Source organism: Triturus cristatus, chromosome 8 (genome assembly GCF_964204655.1).
Source record: "Triturus cristatus chromosome 8, aTriCri1.1, whole genome shotgun sequence".
NCBI lineage: Eukaryota > Metazoa > Chordata > Amphibia > Caudata > Salamandridae > Triturus > Triturus cristatus.
This window is the reverse complement of record NC_140591.1, coordinates 583,836,294-583,855,280: the sequence shown is the minus strand read 5'-3', so window position 1 is coordinate 583,855,280 and position 18,987 is coordinate 583,836,294. Positions and strand designations below refer to the sequence as shown.

General features: G+C 45.3%; 1 protein-coding gene across 1 annotated transcript in view; it reads left to right on the top strand.

Moving 5' to 3' along the window:
- Positions 1 to 18,987, top strand: part of DIS3 (DIS3 exosome endoribonuclease and 3'-5' exoribonuclease) — a 356,327-nt gene that overhangs the window by 208,636 nt on the left and 128,704 nt on the right. The window contains exons 14-15 of the mRNA XM_085622000.1: positions 1,716 to 1,843; positions 11,508 to 11,594. Coding sequence (XP_085478126.1) covers positions 1,716 to 1,843; positions 11,508 to 11,594 — 215 coding nt within the window. The remainder of the gene's footprint in view (positions 1 to 1,715; positions 1,844 to 11,507; positions 11,595 to 18,987) is intronic.

Below are 18,987 nucleotides of genomic sequence, written 5' to 3'. Positions count from 1 at the left end.
CCAAGATTGTCATACTAAGGATGCCATTGTAGAGACTGCACATGCTGTAACAGTCCACATCATCTCTACCTCACAAATAGAGTGCACAATTACAATGTGCTGGTAGTTCGAGACAAAATAATGCCATTGCAGTCTTTATCCACGGTTAACTCGTAACCTATTTTTGGTTCTTCCGCAAAGTAATTACGAGAAATATTAAGAGAGCTTCGGTTGTAGTTTTGGAATTGAATGGAACACCACAGATCTATTACCACAGTCAAGTTCTTTATAGTTCTGAAAATAGAAGAGAAATCATTCACAGCTTTCAGGAATAAAAAAATAGAAATAACGTTGGTCAGATGGAAATTAGTGAACTGCATACGGTTGAAAGCTGGTCACAGTTTGATTTGTGAACTTTTTGTACCATGTTCTAGGACTGGCTCCTCCGCAAACCTTCAAAAACCCCACTCTCACTGACTCTTGTTCAACTCCAATGCCTTTGCGCTGCTAACATGATCATAAAAGATCAGAACAAGCATTGGCATAGCCAATAGGTCTCGCCTTTGGGACCTTATAAGTGTTTAGCCATGCAACACTTGATGTTGTTGCACCAAGGATATTGTGCTGGATAACTAAACACTTATAAGGTCCCAAAGGCGAGACCTATTGGCTATGCCATTGCTTGTTAATCATGTTCCGATGTAGTATTCATTTACTAGTTGTCCTAACTACAGTCCCGATTGTGATCCACCCAAATAGTTCAGTGCTTTGTAACTTGTTGCTAAGTGCTTCGCTTCCTTAAAATGCTCCTGCTGTTGTTGTATAGATTAATAAATACATTGTTGATTCACCCACTAAACTGTTGCCACCATGAGCGTTAGATGCTGGGATTTGCTGTATCTCAATCTGTACGTTCTGTTCACAATCTCAAACATCTTTGTTTCTCCCAGGGCCAAAGCCCATTTCTTTTCTTCCAGGGCAAAACTAGCTTTATTTTCTCTCACAACTGCCAATTTTTGTTCAGCTTTTTTCCCTCTTTCCTCCATCTCCACCATCTTGAATTTCATTTGTACTGCCTTATACTTACGGAGTCAGAGATGCCCCTGGAATTGGAGGGCACAGAAGAAGAGGGGTGATAAAGGTTTTCCTGGGGCCCTCACCCACTGGTATAGGTGTTATCAGGGCTTGCATTACTTGCTTCAAGGCTCAGGGCTTTCTCCTGTATAGGTTTCACTGCTTTCAAGCAAAAATCTTACTCTCCCTAGGAGGCCCTCATAGTTGCCATTGTTAGGCATGGCAAAGTAGAAAAATTAATTTCAATGAACTCAAGAAATAAAAAATTAATCATGATTTTGAAAAATATGATCCTAATTCTGATAAGGATCTTTGTCTTTATTTCTAAGCTTGTTTTCTGTACATAGATACTAGCCACATTGCTGAGCCAACATTTTGCAAATCAATTTGTTTGAGCATTGTGGGAAGTCATTTTTATTTTACATCAAGACTGTGGCCTCTATCCCTCAGTGATTAATGGTTTTATGTAACCAAAATAGTATTCGCAAATTTTGGCCAGCATGTTTTCATATCACTGGTATTGTGTCAGTATTTATCAATGTCTGCTTTATTTTATACAGTTGAGTATGTGAAAATTTGATTATAATGACTTTTTCACAGTTCTTTAGGCTAGTATCCATCCTTGATAAGGTTGTGATTCTTGCATGCATTTTTTGTTTCAGGCGTCCCTTACATATGCGGAAGCACAGATGAGAATTGATTCTGCGTCTATGAACGATGACATTACAAAGAGCCTCCGTGGATTAAACAAGCTGGCAAAGATTCTGAAGAAGAAAAGGATAGATAATGGGTAAAAAGAAGTCTTGCCAGCATTTCTGTATTGAACTTCCCATTACGATCAGACTTATGTGTTTCAAAACATTGTGCTCACCCTAATAACTGAAAGCTTGGGACCCTGGTCTAAGCAAATTACTTGATATTACCATTTAAACAATGCACAGATACGGAAGCAAGAATACATCAAACAGATACGCATACACAAATTATGAAATATTTTATTAAATTCACAACCCCAGGTGAAGCACAATGCTAGACTTTAAAATGTCAATTTGCCTTTTTTTGCTCCGAATGCTTGCTCTCTTTTAGCACCCACATAAGTGTTTCAAGTTTAGGCCACCAGTCGTCCCTGCTTGATTCTTTTTACTGTAATTGTGCTGCTCCCTCAACTCAAGCTAAGGATACCAACTCATTTCTTTTAGTCATCAATTCCCTAGGTTTTGCAGATACCAGGTTAAGAAATGCTGCTCTAACAGCTACAGTCATTTAGGTACTGGCTGAAATCAAGTTATGGGAAATTACCTTTTGGCTTTAAAGGGGCCACTTTTGAATTTTCTGCCTCCTTTCCATGGATCAATCAATCAGGGAATTGTAAGCGCACTACTCACCCGTGAGGGTCTCAAGGCACTGAAGAGGGGGGTCAGCAGTTCTGTTCAGCCGAAGAGCCAGATCTTGAGAGTCTTCTTAAAGGTGAGACCAAGTCCTGTGCACACGTTTAGAGTAATACTTAAGAGTGTCAAATGCACAGTTATGGTGCTAGATACAAAAAAATTGTAGAGGTCGACTCCAGTAGGTTCTTTTTTGTAGGATATAAATTTATCAATGTCTTTGAGTATGTCCAATAAGAGTACCAGCCGATACGTGTTTCATCTCCTGGGTGGCAACCTGTGACTCTTCAGGGCTGACTTGAGAGAATGATCACGTACGATAATCGCTAGACCGGTGATAATTCCAACCCGGTCAAAAACGGGTAATACAACATAAAGGTAGTAAGGGGAGCGGAGGTGATGGATTGAGGAGGATGGATAGGTCCCTTCCCCTGTACGTTCTGGATCCAAGGGAAAGAAAGAACGGGCGGGTGCGTCCATCTTAAGGGTTCCTGAAATGCAGGAGAGGGTACGTGGATCCGTCTCGCTTTCCGGTTTCCTATCTAATCAAAACCCCACGCAGAACCAGTGTCTTCTTAAAGGTGTTCAGGGACGGGGCGCTTCTGGTGTCAATCGGTAGCTCGTTCCAGGTCTTGGCCGCGATGTGGAAGAAGGATCTCCCCCTGCTTTGGCTCTGTGGATGTGTGGGGTTTTGGCGAGGACAGGGTTGGTTGATCGGAGGTTCCTTTTGGGTACGTGGAGAGTGATTCTGTCATTGAGGTATTGAGGTCCGGTTTTGTGTAGGCATTTGTAGGCGTGGGTGAGTATCTTGAATGTGACTCTCTTCTTGATGGGGAGCCAATGGAGCTTCCGTAGGTGTTGACTGATGCGCTCGTGTCGAGGGATGCCGAGGATGAGTCTGGCAATGGTGTTCTGTATAGTCTGTACATGGAGAGGCTATGCTCTCGTTTGGATTCCTGTGTGCTTATAGGACTGACTTGTTTTGAGTCTCACTGCTCATGCCTAGAAAACCTGAATGGCACTGCAGTTTGTGCATAAAGTCGATTTCATTAAGGTTGCTTGTAAAGACACCCAATATTATTTTGTGAGGAGTCATTCTCCAAATCCCTGGAATGCAGGTAGCTTTCTTCCTTCTATAGACTTATGTATTGCCTGGACCTAGATGTTTATCATGGAGTGTTACGACTCAGATGTAGGCTATGCAATGTCTGATTGCCAGTGGAGTATGTGTTCATAATTTGATGAACAGTGTTTTAAGGTATGTCAAATTCAGTCAGTTGTTACTGGATACATTCTGCCATTGGTGCTGCTGCTTATCCCAAGGTCTGCCAGGATTTGAAGTACTATTGCACTCCAGTTGGTCTATTATTATGTTATGATTTGTGAAGGTTGCCATCACTGGGAGTGGCTTATGGTGCTAAGACAAGCGGATAAAATCCACAGCTGTTAGAAAGACACATGCACACAAATAACCGAGATGCAGAAAGGTTAACAGAAAAGATGGATTTTTAGTGCCATCCTAAAAGCCAAATAGGGATTTATCTGCTGGCTGTCTACAGTTTTTCACAGTTGTGAGGCTGAACAACCAAGTTACTCCGAGTGTACCAGCTACCAACGGCCTGGATGCTGATATAACTTTGGCACAAATGATCAGACATAGAAATGTCTTTATCCTTAACTCACAGTAATTAGGGTTCCTCTTGTGAACCAGCATAGATAACTATCCACGTACTGGATCCAGCTAGGAAATACCTTAACTTCCACTGCTACCAATGAGTTTAATGACGATAGCTGAGATGGTGTTTTGGGTTCTTCCATCAGACTTGGGGCACTCCACTGCCACCAGTGAGATTGTAGGGGCTACATCTAACAAAGATTCCATAGGTTCCCATAGGACTGCAAAGCACTCAATTTTACGTGCGTTCAATACTATTGTATGATACCTTTAGTCGTAGCTCGCCATGTATATTATCTCTTGACTAAAAATGTATGACTGCAAGAGTTGCCACCCTCCAGCCAGACCACGAAGTAAAAAAATTAATCTGGGTCAAATTTTGAGCAAGTGAGTATCCCTATACACTCTTCACCAATTACTAATCACACGTTGTGGTCTGTTTTGCTATGTCATAAGTGTCTTCAATCAGCTTTCCACTATTTTTTTAAGAAAGCTTGTTTCTAACTGTTTGTATGGACGTTTCATGTTTATTTGATCCGATAATCCCTAGGTTACTGAATTAAACTATCATGAAGGTGGTAAGAACCTTTCACTATGTATGAGTTAACATAATATTGTTCTTGTAGGGATCCATTTTCAAGCCCTGACAAATGCACTTGACCTTCTTTCCGGCACTTGCGTGGGCAGAAACTTGTAGGGGATGACCGGGGTATTGTACCCAAATCATCCAACATATTGGTTTAATCCTATTAATTAATAAAAGTATGTTCGAGGCATATGAGCTGCAGATCACACACTAGGATAGTAGATCGCCATCTGGTGTTTGGCTCGGATGCTGGTTGTTGTTGTCTTTGGAAGAGGTCTTTGTGGTCACGAGATACGTGACTCCTCCCTTGGACGACAGTGCGCATGGGCATCAACTCCATCGTTAGATTGTTTTTTTCCGCCATTGGGTTCGGATGCAACTTTTCCACTCCGTTTGGAAATACCAATTCCAAGCTTCTCGAAGCGTAAAATTTCCACAAAAACCATCGAAGCACCTTCATCTTTGACATCGATTTCATTGGCTCGATTCCGGACGTCGACGCGGGCCGCTGGGCCTATCCACGATAAGGCCTACGGCTCATGGAAAGGATGCCTTTCAAAAAATGCCCCCAGTGTGGAGCAACATTTCCACACAGTGACCATCACAAAGTCTGCAACCTGTGCCTATCACCTGAACACGACGAGTCCAGCTGTCCAGCCTGCGCATCCTTTCGATCCAAAAAGACCCTTTGAGATCGAAGGGCTCGAAGACACATCATGGCACAGAGACCAGCTCCGGATACCAGAGGACATCTTTGATGAAGGCCCCGATGTCACAGAAGAATATTCCGAGGATCTCCAAATCCTCTCCGAAGCAGAGGACTCGGACGACCCCATCTCTCCTGGGCAACATGTGAGTACTACTGCCCCTGCTCCAACCCCTCCAAAGCCAAAGGCATTGGTCAAGACTTCGCCTGTTGGCCCCAGTCGAGACCGAAAACATCCTTCAGAAGCCCCGCCTCGGGGCTTGGCTCCGAAGAAATACAAGCCTTCCGGTAGCTCGGGACCGAGCAAACCACATGTCATTGTCGCACCGGTGCCAAAAGACCACTCGGCACCGAAATCGGCTTCGACGCCTTCGGCCCCGAAAATGCCAAGGCCAATAGATAAACCGGCACCGAAGGTTCCCAAGCCTAAAGACCCAGCTTCGGCTCCGAAACCATCATCGGCACCGAAACAAACGGCTAAGGACTCTGATACACCTCCTAAAGCCAAAACATACACGGATCAGCCAAAACCTCACTCGGAACCGAAAAAAATCAGCACCAAAAACTGTTCCAGAGGAACAAGAACTTTTTCACCCAGATCCCATCGATCCAAGGCAGAAAAAGATTTATATTAACCTAAAGACTGGACAGGTCATGGCTGTGCCATGTAAAAAACGGAAACTGGACACACCACCTGCCCCAGTTCCTGTACACAGGAAGGACTCTGCAACATAGCCTATGCCCCCTTCCTCTCCTATACTGCCTTCTAACCCACCTCCTCTGCCTACACCACCCTTACCTATACCTTCTCCATCACATACACCACCTCCAGATGATGATGATAATGACCTAGGGGGTGGGGGTGATCCTAATGACCCGTTCACGGATCCAGATACCTCACCACTTGATGATTGGGCATTCCCTCTCCCAACAGACATGCCAGAACCGCAGCCATATCCCTCCAAACCATCTCCTCCAGATGATCATTTAGGGTTTGGCCAATTACTAAATAGAGCAGCACTTTACCACGGCGTCACAATGCACTCCAACGCACCAGAGGAAGACTTCCTCTTAGATAGTTTTGAACAATCTCAAAAGTCAGTACAAATCCTGCCTATGATCAAAGGAGTCATTAAGCACGCCCAGAGGTATTTAAAGACCCCGTCCGTGCCATGGTTCTTAACCCTAGAATAGAAAAGAAATATAGGCCTGCCCCTGAAGATCCTAATTACAACAAAGGACAGCTGCCTTTGGATTCTTTGGTTGTTTCCAGTGCTAGGATACTTTGGGCAGAAAAGTACCAACTTTCTAAAAGTAGCATTTCCAAAACAGTAGTTTCAAATCGGACTTTAACATCAGTTTGAATTTTAAATCACTATTCATTTGGGTCCTTGAACCATGGTTTTAGCTATTCCCAAACTGAAGTTATACATTATTGTCAGAACTGCTTTCAGCAGGCCACGGGGCAAGCAGGAGTTACTCGACTCAACTGTGGGGTTTGAGGCCTCTTACTCCTGATATCCCAGGGCCTGACCAACTGTGGATTCTGAGCAACTGGGCCAAGTGTCTTTTCAGCCCTTGACTCTCACTGGTAGCGCGGATTGAACAGTCTAAGGCTTCTCGGTTGGGTAAGAGGTGTTGGTACAGGGGGTTGAACACAGGCTCACAATTAAAAATATGTTCAGTAGCCACCATAGATGATTTTCCAGTCAAATACTGTACTTTAAGACAAAAGTATTGTTTATATGCATACACAAGGTGAAGTATGGCATACACAAAAAATATAGACCACCCCTCTGAGGTCAGGGCTCTAGAGTTTAATAGGCAGGCACGAGTCCCACTTGCCTCTTACAAGTGTTAGTAGGTATTCACCATTCACTAGAGGCAACATTCAACCCGAGTCTCAGGAGTCCCGGTCCGAATCTTCTAGAAAAGTCTAAAGTGTCCCAGAGCGCTATCTGGCAATCAGAGGTGTCTGGGTAGTCTGTGAAAGGACAGGTGTTTGTTGAGGTATGCTGGTCCTTCGTTGTGTAGGGCTTAGTGAGCATGTGTCAGCATCTTAAACTGCATCTCGTCAGTGTAGTTTCCTGAGGTGGGGTGTGATGTGGATCCTTCTGGGGAGGTCCGAGGATGAGTCTTGCCGCTGTGTTTTGTATTGTCCGAAGTCTCTTCAGGAGGCATGCAGTGATTCCTTCATAGAGTGTGTTTCCGTAGTCCAGTCTGCTGGTGACGAGGGCCTGCAAGATGGTCCTTCTGTTGTTGACTGGGAGCCACCTGAAGATCTTGCAGAGCATGCGGAGGATTTGGAAACGGGCCACTGAGACTGCATTGACCTGCTTTTTCGTTGACAGCTTGATGTCCAGGATGAGGCAGAGGTTGCGGGCATGGCTTGTAGGGGCTGGGGGTGGGCAGAGTTCCGTGGGGCACCATGCGTCGTTCCAGGGCAAGGTGTTGTTCCCGAAGATGAAGACTTCTGTTTTGTGCGTGTTGAGTTTGAAACAGATGTTTTTCATCCATTCTGCGATGTTCAGCATGCAAGTGTGGAAGTTGGCTCTAGTGGTGGTGGGCTCTTCAGGTCCGAGGATGATGAGCTGGGTGTCGTTGGTGTAGGAGATGATGTGTCGTTGGTGTAGGAGATAATGATGAGTCTATGTGATCTGAATGTGTGTGCCAGGGGAGTCATGTAGGTATTTAAGAGGGTGGGACTGAGTTACGATCCTTGGGGAACTCTGCAGAAGTTCTTGGTCTCCGACGTCAATGGTGGGTGATGGATCCTCTGGGTTCTTTCGGACAGGAATAATGCGATCCTGTTTGAGGGTGTGCCTTAGATTCCGATGTGGTGAAGTCTGTTTATCAGGGTGTGGTGTGAGACTGTGTCAAACGCTGCTGACAGGGCCAGGAGGATGAGTGCTGCCGTTTCGCCATGGTCCAGGACGGTTCTGATGCCGGTGGCTGCAATCAGGGCTGTCTCTGTGATGTAGTTAGCTTGAAATGCAGATTGGAGGGGTCCAGGAGTTTGTGGTGCTTCTGGTGGTGGGTGAGTTGCAGGTTCAAAGCTTTCTCAGAGACTTGCAGGAAATCGGAGCAGAGAGATGGGCCGGACGTTTTTCGGTTCAGCAGATGGTTGTTTCTGTAGGGGCCTAACCTTCGCGTGTTTCCAGCCTTTGGGACAGGAGGCCGGTGTGTTGGAGGTGTTCAGGACTTTCCTGAGTTTGTCGTGGATTGTCTTGCTTCCAAGGTTGAAGACTTGATGTGGGCAGGGGTCCGTGGGTGCTTTCAACTGCACAGAGTTTGTGATGGAGATGGTTTCTTGGGTGGTGAGGATTTCCCATTGGGGCAGTGGTTTTCGGGGTTTGTGTCCGTGGGTGTGAGCAGCTTGATACTGTCGGCAGCAGGGGTTAGGGTTAGACGTTTTCTGAGATGGCCGAGATCTTGTCATGAAAGAAGTCCGCAAGGGTGTTAAATAGTTCTTGGGAGGGTGTGATGTCATTCTTCGTGGCAGTGGGATTAGAGAGGTCCTTCATGGTGGCGCAATGTTTCCTTCAGAAGGCAGTGGTACTGTTTGAGTGCTTTCTTGAAGGCGGTGCTGTCCTCCTTGTTTTTTGCTAATGCACCACCTCCTTTCTAGTTGCCAGCTGATTCCCTTGGTGCCTTTCAGTTCCTCCGTGAACTAACTGTCTCTTTTGGTTGGTTCTTTGGTGTTGCGTGTTTTTGTGAAGGTGCATTCTGCAATCCACCGGGATAATTCTGTTGCTGCTTGTTGTGAGTCGGGTGTTGAGTCTGAGAGGTGGGAGTAGAGTACGTTGTTACACTGGTCTTGTGATATTTTTTTCCAGTCTCTGCGTGTGGATCTGGGGGCATGATGCTGGCGTTGGTGGGTCTTGAGATGGTGAAATGGATGCTGTAGTGGTTGGTCCAGGTGAGCTATATGGTGTGACTGTACTTGACTCTCACTGAAAAAAAAGATGGGGTTGAGTTTGTCCTGCGATGTGGGTATGGTCGGTGACCATTTGTTTGAGGCCGATGTTGTTCATGCTTTCCAGGAGGTTGGTTGTGTTGGCGTTGCTAGGGTCGTCAAGGTGGAAGTTGAGATCCCCTAGGAAGATGTAGTGCTCGAAGTCGATGGCGATCAGGGCGATGAGGTCCAGGATGGCATTGCAGAAGCAGGGGCATGGTCCTGGTGGTCTGTAGGCAAGGTTGCCTCTGAGAGTACTTTTTCCGTCTGTGTGGAGTTAAAAGTTGAGACGTTTCATGATGGCGTTTACTCGTCTGGGAAGTTTGTCCTTGTCGATGATGACAATTCCACCTCCTTGTTAATTGGTTCCTTACAGATGTGTTATTTTGTATCCTGAAGGGATGGCGATGACGATGTCTGGAACTTAGGCTGAGTTCAGCCAGGTCTCCGTGAGAATGATGATGCCCGGGTTGAGGGATGAGATTATGTCCCTTATCTCTGTGACGTGTTTTACGAGTGATTAGGATGCACTGGAGGTACTCCTCATGTCAATCCTGTCTCTCTCAAAATGGAACCCAGAATCTTCCATGTATTGTACCATTCACAGACGCGCACACTCCCAGCACATGCAACACATGCAAAGCACTACATACTTGATGTAGGCCAAGGGTGAGTTAAGCACACATCAGCAGAACTTTACTTGAGCGTGTCTAGGCCTCCCTCCAGTGCCACAGTTAAAAAGGTTTCTTCAGTTCTACTGATGACTGCACAGTATGCTGCCACCACTGTGCATGTGCTGCTTAACTACTGGCAAAGGCTGTAGCCTATCAATATAATTAGGGTAGTGCTTTCGGCATCCCTCCAGGTCCAACAAGACCGCCATCCGTGAGACAGACACACATGATCCATGTTCAGCCATGACCACACAAATCAGCACCAGGGATCCAGACATCATTGCAGTAGGGCACTGAGGAAGGGGTACACATCCATCATCATGCGAGGGACTTTTTGTCCCACCAGACACACCTCCCAAATCAGACTACCCTGAACCAACCCCTAACCATGATAGGTTGAGTGGTCCGATCGGTAAAACTGGTGGAAAAGTCCCTCAGCATAACAGTGGCTCAATCCCACTCTGTGTTCCTCTTCAATGTCTAACCCATACAAAGAAATAGACCATCTCAACAACTTGGAATTCTTTCCCTTCATAGCCACCAGCCGTTCCATTGGCTTACGATTCATTTTCACCACAAACATAGTGCCAAACAAGTAAGGGAAGAACTTGCGCAAAGCCCACACTATTGCAAAGCACTCATTCTCGATAGCCACCCAGTTTTGGTTTCTGGGTAGGAACCTCCTACTAATAAAGGCTACCAGTCGCTCTCTGTCCTGGTTGTCCAGTTGAGCTAACACTACTCCAACTCCCTTGTTAGAGGCATCCGTGTGTACAATGAAAGGCTGACTGTAGTCAAGTACTTTCAGCCAGCGCAGTGCATAGTGCCTTCTTCAGTTACTCCGATGCTTTCGGACACTCTTCAGTCACTTTCCTGGGATGCTCCTTGAAGCTCAAAGCAGTCAATGGGGCAGCTATACTTCCATAGTTTGCCACAGTGTTCCTGTAATACCCAGTGAATCCTAAAAGATATCTTACCTCATTCTGAGTAGTAGGCACTCCTATCCCACCCCATACTGAATCGTGGCATACAACAGACAAATCTTCTGGTTCCCGACTTTATGCCCAAAGAGGACTGCCCCGCCTGACACTTGGTTATCCTGATGGCCAGTTTGCCTCCTCTATTCTAACCAACACCTGTTATAGATTCCTCAGGTGGTCCTGCCTCATTTATTCATTCATTCACTCTTTAGGCTGCCTGTATTTTCGCTCACTTTGTAGGCTACCTGGATTGTGAAACCATTGTTACATGTAAATATTTGATTTTGCAGTGAGAAACCCATTTCAGTCCACACTTAAATCCTACAAGTGATGTGGAAATAATTGCAGAAAGGGGACTTGGGATTCTGTTCAATAACATTGGCAAAATGTACATGCAGTGTTTGAAAGAAAAGAAATAATACTAATTTGCTGCAACACTTCTTTAGCATGTTGATGGACTGTATTTAAATCTCATGATTCCTCTTTTTTTCAGAGCATTGACACTCTCTTCTCCTGAAGTGCGCTTCCACATTGACAGTGAGACCCATGACCCCATAGATCTTCAAACAAAGGAACTGAAGTAAGTTCTATTGTGCATTTGTCTTTTGTCTTTTTAAGGGAGGAAAAAGTATTTGAAAAGCAGTTATGAACGAAATGTAATAAATAGGGTTACTTTTATTACTGAAGAGCCTTTGAACATCATAAACAGTGACACCTGAAGGTCTGTGTACTAGTCACTAGACTATCCAAACTGCATTAAAGATTATCCAGGTAAGTTACATTCTTCATTTGGTTCCCCTCCTCTAGCAATAATATTCTGCCATTGTAAATCTTTCTCCATTTCATCATCTGAAATAATGGTTTAAGCAGCAGCTCTTCTCGTCTTAAAGGACATGTAAGCACAGTGTAGATGCTTTCGTTTAAAAATTCCATGAAATTAAATGTATATTTTCTTTACGAATGATTGTGTCTCTTCCAGATTTGCCTCATGCAGCCATCTTTTATTGTTTGTACATTTTGAGTATTTCTTAATTATTTCATTTTTTTTTTTTACAAGTTAAGATGTTGAGACTATTCCTCTGCTGCTTGCTGAAAATCAGTGAGATTTGATATAGATATTATATCTCTTACATTGAAGCCCACCATTCCATCTGGAAATTGCTAGCCTAGCATAAGCCCCATGCCTCCCTCCCAGGGTTCCGTGCCCTTCCCTCCCGTGAACATCTCCTCTCAACCAAGGAAGTCCTTCATCGCCGCTTCTGCATTTTAAATCTGTTTACACTATTTGCTTGAAAAGAATTGTATATCAGAATAGAATTCCTAACTTTTGGAGGAAAATGGAATATATTGAGAGACATCTCACAGAATACATTGATGTAAAGTGAGGCCTATTGACAAGTTCTGCTGTTGACTGTGTTGGTCCTTTCTCTTACTGAAGAAGGGTTCTTTATCATACAGACTGAGGTTCATAAGATAGCTAATGTCACTGATGAGGCTGTTATAAATGGATACTAATCTGCTGATAAAGCTGCCTTCGTCATAGACTGTGAGATACAAGTCATTGATGATGGTTTCATCACTGACGTGTTGGACAATAAAATTAATGGCAGTGAGTAAGTCTAATATTTTGAAGAAGTACAAAACTCGTTTGAGGTGAGCTAGCACCCCCTCACCTCAAGAGATGTTTCCAGCCAAGACAGTAGAGCATTCCTACTGTGAATTGTTGCTCAACCTGAAAAGAATTATAACTGTGACGATAAAAGAACACCAGAAGCAAAACGTAAACCAATTGAAATATGGTGAAGAATTATTAATTTAAATTTTGTGTTTGCAAGTAAAAGGCTTTAAATATCCATGGAAATAAATCATTGAAGAGGTAATTTTCACACATTTCCTCAGTCCATCTGTGGCCCCTTTAAAGGCAGGCACAAGAACTCGGGTGGAAATATTTGATAACCACATGTTATTGATAATAGGTTAGGAATAAGCATAACAAATTGTACAGAGCATCTGAACAGGTGGATTAGTAATGCATAAGACATGCAGCACATTATTTTACAAGTCATTCCAAACAATAATGGGTGCACCATTTAGCCCAGATTTTCTTATGTTTATGGGGACATCTCCAAGCCACATAAATTGGTTCTTCCATTTTTGCACACCAATACATTTCTGAGCGCCAGCCTGCCACCTTGGGCTGTGTTCCAGGTCCTTACTATGTCTTTCTTGGCAATGAGTGTACTCAGACCAACCAGTAGGTATCTTCCCACCCCCCACTACTGCCCACCTCTTTCATTAGACACAGAATTGCTGTGAGGAAGGAGACGTTGAGGAGCCTCTCTAGAATTCGGGCCAAGGAGCAGAAGATAGCAGTCCAGTATCTCACAATTGCTAGACATTTCCAAACCATGTGGTAAAAATATGTTCCCTTCAGCACATCTCGGGCACCCGGAATTAGGCCCTTGCCGTGCTCGCCACATGAGTTTTGTGTCAAATAAGCGATGTGTAAGTATTTCAGCTAAATGAACCTTAGTGTGGAGGATATCACTTTCTTCCAAGGTAGTGAGAAGATCATCCCCACGGATGGTCTTCGGGGTATCTACTCTTCAGGCAAGGTAGAGGGTAAAATTGTCATTGATAAATATGTATTGTGAAGGCACATGTTGGAGAACCCAAGTAGTGTTAAGCTCTAACTGGGCAGATCAGTGGCTGTATGGGCGCATACATCCAAATTGGTCTATTCCAAATGATGGTATTGGCCATCTCTCTTAGTAGGATATATATTTTGCAGCTTAAAGACATAAGTGGGTGAGATCTACAATGGGATCACCAAAGAACATGCGCCGAAGGTGTTCCAAGGACACACAGGCAGAAATGGCCTTAGCGCAGGGAACCTTCATGTTGTGCTACATGTAGTATATCTTTTTTTAAATATATTGACATTTAGGCTTCACAAATGCCATACAACGAATACATGAAGAGAATATCAAGTTTCACACACATATCAAACCCTTATCAAAATAGTTACATTTCCTTCCTGTTACCCACTGTCCTAGCTAATTTCTGACCACTCTCCTCTGCTAGAATTAATCTTCCTATCACTTGAGGCGTGTGGCATTTGTGGTTTAACCTTTGCCTGTAGTCTTTTAGTTTTCTAAGTTGCACACCAGTGAGTAGCCCAAATCTCCCATTGCATCTGCCTGGTTGTAATCTTTTCTATGTTTGATTAAAACATCAGATATGTATATGTTCAAAATGGCCACACATAAGGGCTGTTAAGCGAAACTTTGAATTTCCATACTATCATAATTCTTCTCTTGACTAACAGAAGCACTAATCCTATGAGTTTGGTGGTGCTTTTTTCCCTTAGTGGTAGTATGTGATTTATTCACTGCACTGTTGTTCCCACGATCCTCTCCCTTTTGTCTTCCTAATCTCTTCTATTACTCTGCCTCAAAACATTTTTAGCATGGCCCAATCCCACACAATGCTCCCTTACTCTGGCACCCTGGGGACCCATCAGACTTCCTACTGTCAAATTTGTGCAGGGTCACAGGTGCCCAGTATGTTTATTTGCCAAATTAAAATACATGAGTAGTAAAGTGGATTTTTGTTGCAGTAGTCCCACCCCCCACACTTTTTGCCAGGTATTTGATGCAATTCTGACTGAAGTGCACCGGGTTCCTGCTAACCAGGTCCCCAGTGCCAATGTATTTTCCTCAAAACAAGGCAACTGCTCAAGTGTGCCCCAGTTCACCAGACCTTTAGCACCTCTGTAAGTGCCTAATAAGTAGTACCTCTGGTACCTAGGTTATAGATACTAATGAGGGTCTCCAAGAGCTGCAGCATATATTGTGCCACTCCAAGGGACCCAGAAGACACACATATGATGGATGAAATGCAGAGCAAATCAAACATTCACCCCCAGTCAATAGATCTGGGTTTAATCCATTGTTCTTTAGCTCACCATGCCACCCCAGTTTAGACCCAGCCATATGCAAATCATTGTTGACCCTGTGGCTCATGGGAACAGTCCAGCCCGAACTGCCAAGTCAGGTCCTCCTTGGACCGGAAACAAGCATCCTCGGACTGGGTTTGGGGCATCACCCCTCATCAGCCAGGCTAGCTTGAATCCAGTGACACAGTGAGCCTGTTCCTAGGATGCTTGTTTCCAGTCTAGGGAGTACCTGGCCTCGCAGTTCGGGCTGGACTGTTCCCATTGGGCGCAGGGTCAAAACTGATTTGCATATGGCTGGGTTCAAACTGGATTGGCATGGGTGCAAAGAACGATGGATTTGTGGCCAGATCTCTGTACTGGGATGAATGTATGGCATTGTTCTGCATTCTGTCCATCATTTCTTCTTTTTGCACTCTAAGGGGCCCAGCACCAAACTCCGGCAGACTGCCACTGCAGGCTGCGTGACAAGGTGTTCTAAAAAAGTAAAAACACGACATGGCACACATCTATGTGCTATGTCCCCAGCACTGCATGTGATATTTGTAAGTCAGCCCTACAGCAGGCCTTGCAGCCCTAAGGCGGGTGCATTATAGTGCATGTGAGGACATATCTGCATGAGCAGACATGCCCCTGTGCTAGCCAGTTAGATTACTGGTAATACTAGTGTACAGGAAACCCATCTTAAGGTATCTACTGGGCTCTGGTCAAAACGTGTTTCTCTGCCACCTTTGATATGCAACCCAAGACTTCCCCAGATAGGGGAAATGCAACCCCTGCCCTTGGCACATCTGACACCAGGACAGGCAGGAAAATTAGCCATGTAGGTGGCATGTTGAACCGCCAAGCTGGACACACCTCTAAGGTGAACAAGCCTGAAGTGAACACTCATTTAGACATTCCACCATCTTGTGTGTGATTCAATTAGGAACTCTGGGACAGGGGCATGCCCACGCACCAAAGGAAGTTGTCATCTAGGGAGTGCAGTGACCCCAGGTGTAAGGAGCCCAATAGCTACTACCCGTCATTCCCTTTAATGCCCCTAAATTGAGTATTTAGGGGATCCACTGATACCAGGACTGGAGATTTTCGACGGACACAAAAGAAGGCATGGACAAAGATGACTGCTAACCCGAGGAACATGACTGACCTAGTGCCAACTCTGCCAACCTGTCTCCTGCACCTGACCTTCATGGAGCAACCAACTCATCCTGCTGCTGTGCAGACTCCCAAGAAACCCTCAGGGCTGCCAGTGCTTCGCAAATTGCCAAAGAAACTCCCTTGGAGTAGAGTAGCTACTCCCCTGCAGCCGCAAGCACCAAAGAAGCAAGACCTAATACACCAACATGCCACCTATGGGAACTACTGACGCAGCAGCCTTCCAGGAAGAGGTGGCTGTACTCCAACAGGTCAGGTCCGTCCTCACTCCAAGTGTGGGGATGCCAGGGCCCACCAGAGCCACACAACACCAATACCTGGTGAACCAGACCCTTTGCAGCAGTCAAGGATTGTTGTGACCTGACGGGACACCACTTCTGAGGAAAACTGACCTGTATGTTGAGAGACTTCAGGGACAGTAAGGCCCACATTGGGAGTGGCCCAGCTGTCCTGTCTTCCCCTTATCAGCAGAAATCAAGACAAAGAAGTGAGTCTTGGAACGCCACCACCTGACATCTCAAAGTACCTATGCACCTGCACACACATCCCGAATCCACAGAAAGTGACTGTGCCAACTGGGTCCCCAGACCCACAGGAGCAAAGCCCACCCTAGAGTTTACCCAGATTAGACTTTCAGTTGCCACCTGCAGCCTCTTTCTGCAGGCCCCCTTCAATAACGAGTGACTCCAGCACTGAACCCAAAGCCAAAAGTCACCACTGCACCGAGCCCTACACCCGAGGAGAAGGGGACCAGTGGTGTCCCTAAGTGCTTAAGGATCTCAAGTGTTGAGTATCCCTGTAGGTTCCCTCGGACTGGTCCCCCAGTCCCTGCTTGCAGCCTTTCTCTGACTGGACCATTCCCAATTGAAGTGAATAGGACACCAGCGTCACACGGCCTCCATACTCGAATTGACAGGATATTCTGCTCGCTGAGGTTACTGGGTGCAGTTGTGGACACCACACATTTGAGCAAAACATATTCGGATCATAATCCGATTGAGGCCACATTAACTTGGGGGAAGGTCCCGACGCCCATCCCAACATGGAGATTACACCCCACACTACTGGAGGACTCGGTGTTCCACAGTGCTCTCTCTACGGCCATAACCCACTACTTTACTGAGAACACTCATACAGCTAGCACACGACAGATTGAATGGGACGCATTCAAAACTGTGATACAGGGGGTGGCGATCAGTACGAAAATTGGTGTACGTGCAGCTCTACTTGACAGACTCACGGCAGTAGAAAATAAGCTGGGCACACTGGAACAGGAAGTGGTAACGAATGACACGAGCAAAACAGAGTTGCAGGAATTGCATGTAACACATGCTGAGCTTTTGGAGGAGCTCCATGTTCTAGATTATCGATTAAACACCTAGAAACATCATGTGAATGCAGATAGGGCAGTCCCCTTGATTGCTAGGATAATTAAGGATGCACCGCCAGTATCTCCAATACTCTAAATAGTTACCCTGAAGGGGGATGTGGTGGCACCCAGTTGGAAACTAATGCCGCTTTTAAACGGTAGTATGAGCAGCTGTATGCGACTCCGGATGAGGCTGGAGAGGGGGAATCTGAGGCGTTCTTTGATGGACTGCAGCTCCCAAAGTTAGGTGATGAACACGTAGCAGAATTAAAACGGCCAGTCACAAACATGGAAATCAAAGCAGCGATTAAAGCCCTTCCCCGTAACAAATCGCCGGGTAGTGACGGATTGCCCATTGAATTCTATGCAGTTTATTCTGAGTTGTTGGTTCCTCGACTACAGGAGTTGTATCGGACGGTGCTAGAAGATGGCTCCCTTCCCCTCACTACTTTGCAGGCGACAGTGGTCTCTCTTCCGAAACCGGGTAAAGATAGCAGGGACGTGGCAAGTTATAGATCCCTCTCACTCCTTAACACGGATTACAAGATTTTGAGTAAACTGTTGGCAACTAGACTATTGCAATATTCCCCCATACTGATAAATACTGATCAGTGTGGATTTGTACCGAACAGAAGTACATCGCTTAATATTCAGAGGCTCCATCAGATAATGTCCCAGGTGCCTACGGATGTTGCTCCGCGAGGCTGTTTTTCCTTGGATTTACGGCAAGCATTTGACTCCCTACAATGGGAATATATGCTGGACACGCTGCCTAGATTTGGGATTCCACAGAATTCACGAACTGGGTGCGACTGTTATATACGAACCCAATGGCGCGAGCTCTCACGGGGATCCATATCTCCCAACAATACCAAGTAGCAAGGGGTACTAGACGGGGCTGCCCGCTCTCGCCGATGTTGTTCATTTTAGCGCTGGTACCTCTATTGCACAAGCTCCGTACCATGGCGGGTCACAGGGGGATACACATAAATGGAGAGGTGCATGTGGTCTCGGCATATGCAGATGATATAATTTAGTTATTAACAATCTGGACGAGGTCTATGACCCTATTCCTGCGCTTTTTTCAGCGTTTCAGAAACTTTCGGGACTCGCAATAAATGAGAACAAGTCATGTCTTTTTTTTTTTCATGACGTGGCCAGGACGAAACCAATTCAATTTGGTTGTCGGACGTTCCAAACAGCGACGGTTACTTTTAAATAACTGGGTATCCAAATATACTGGGATGTAGAGGATATATTGGATGGCAATTTGACTCGCTCTATAACATCGCTCCGAAAGCAACTTCCTTACTGCTATCGGTAGCTGGACGTGTAGCTATAGCTAAAATGGTGATGCTACCAAGACTGTTGTATTATTTTGTTAATCTACCCATTATTATTCCGCTTCAGACATTTAAACTACTAGACACCCTGCTCGTTGAACTGATATGGGGTTCGGGACGTAGACGTATAGGGCTTTCTAAATTACAG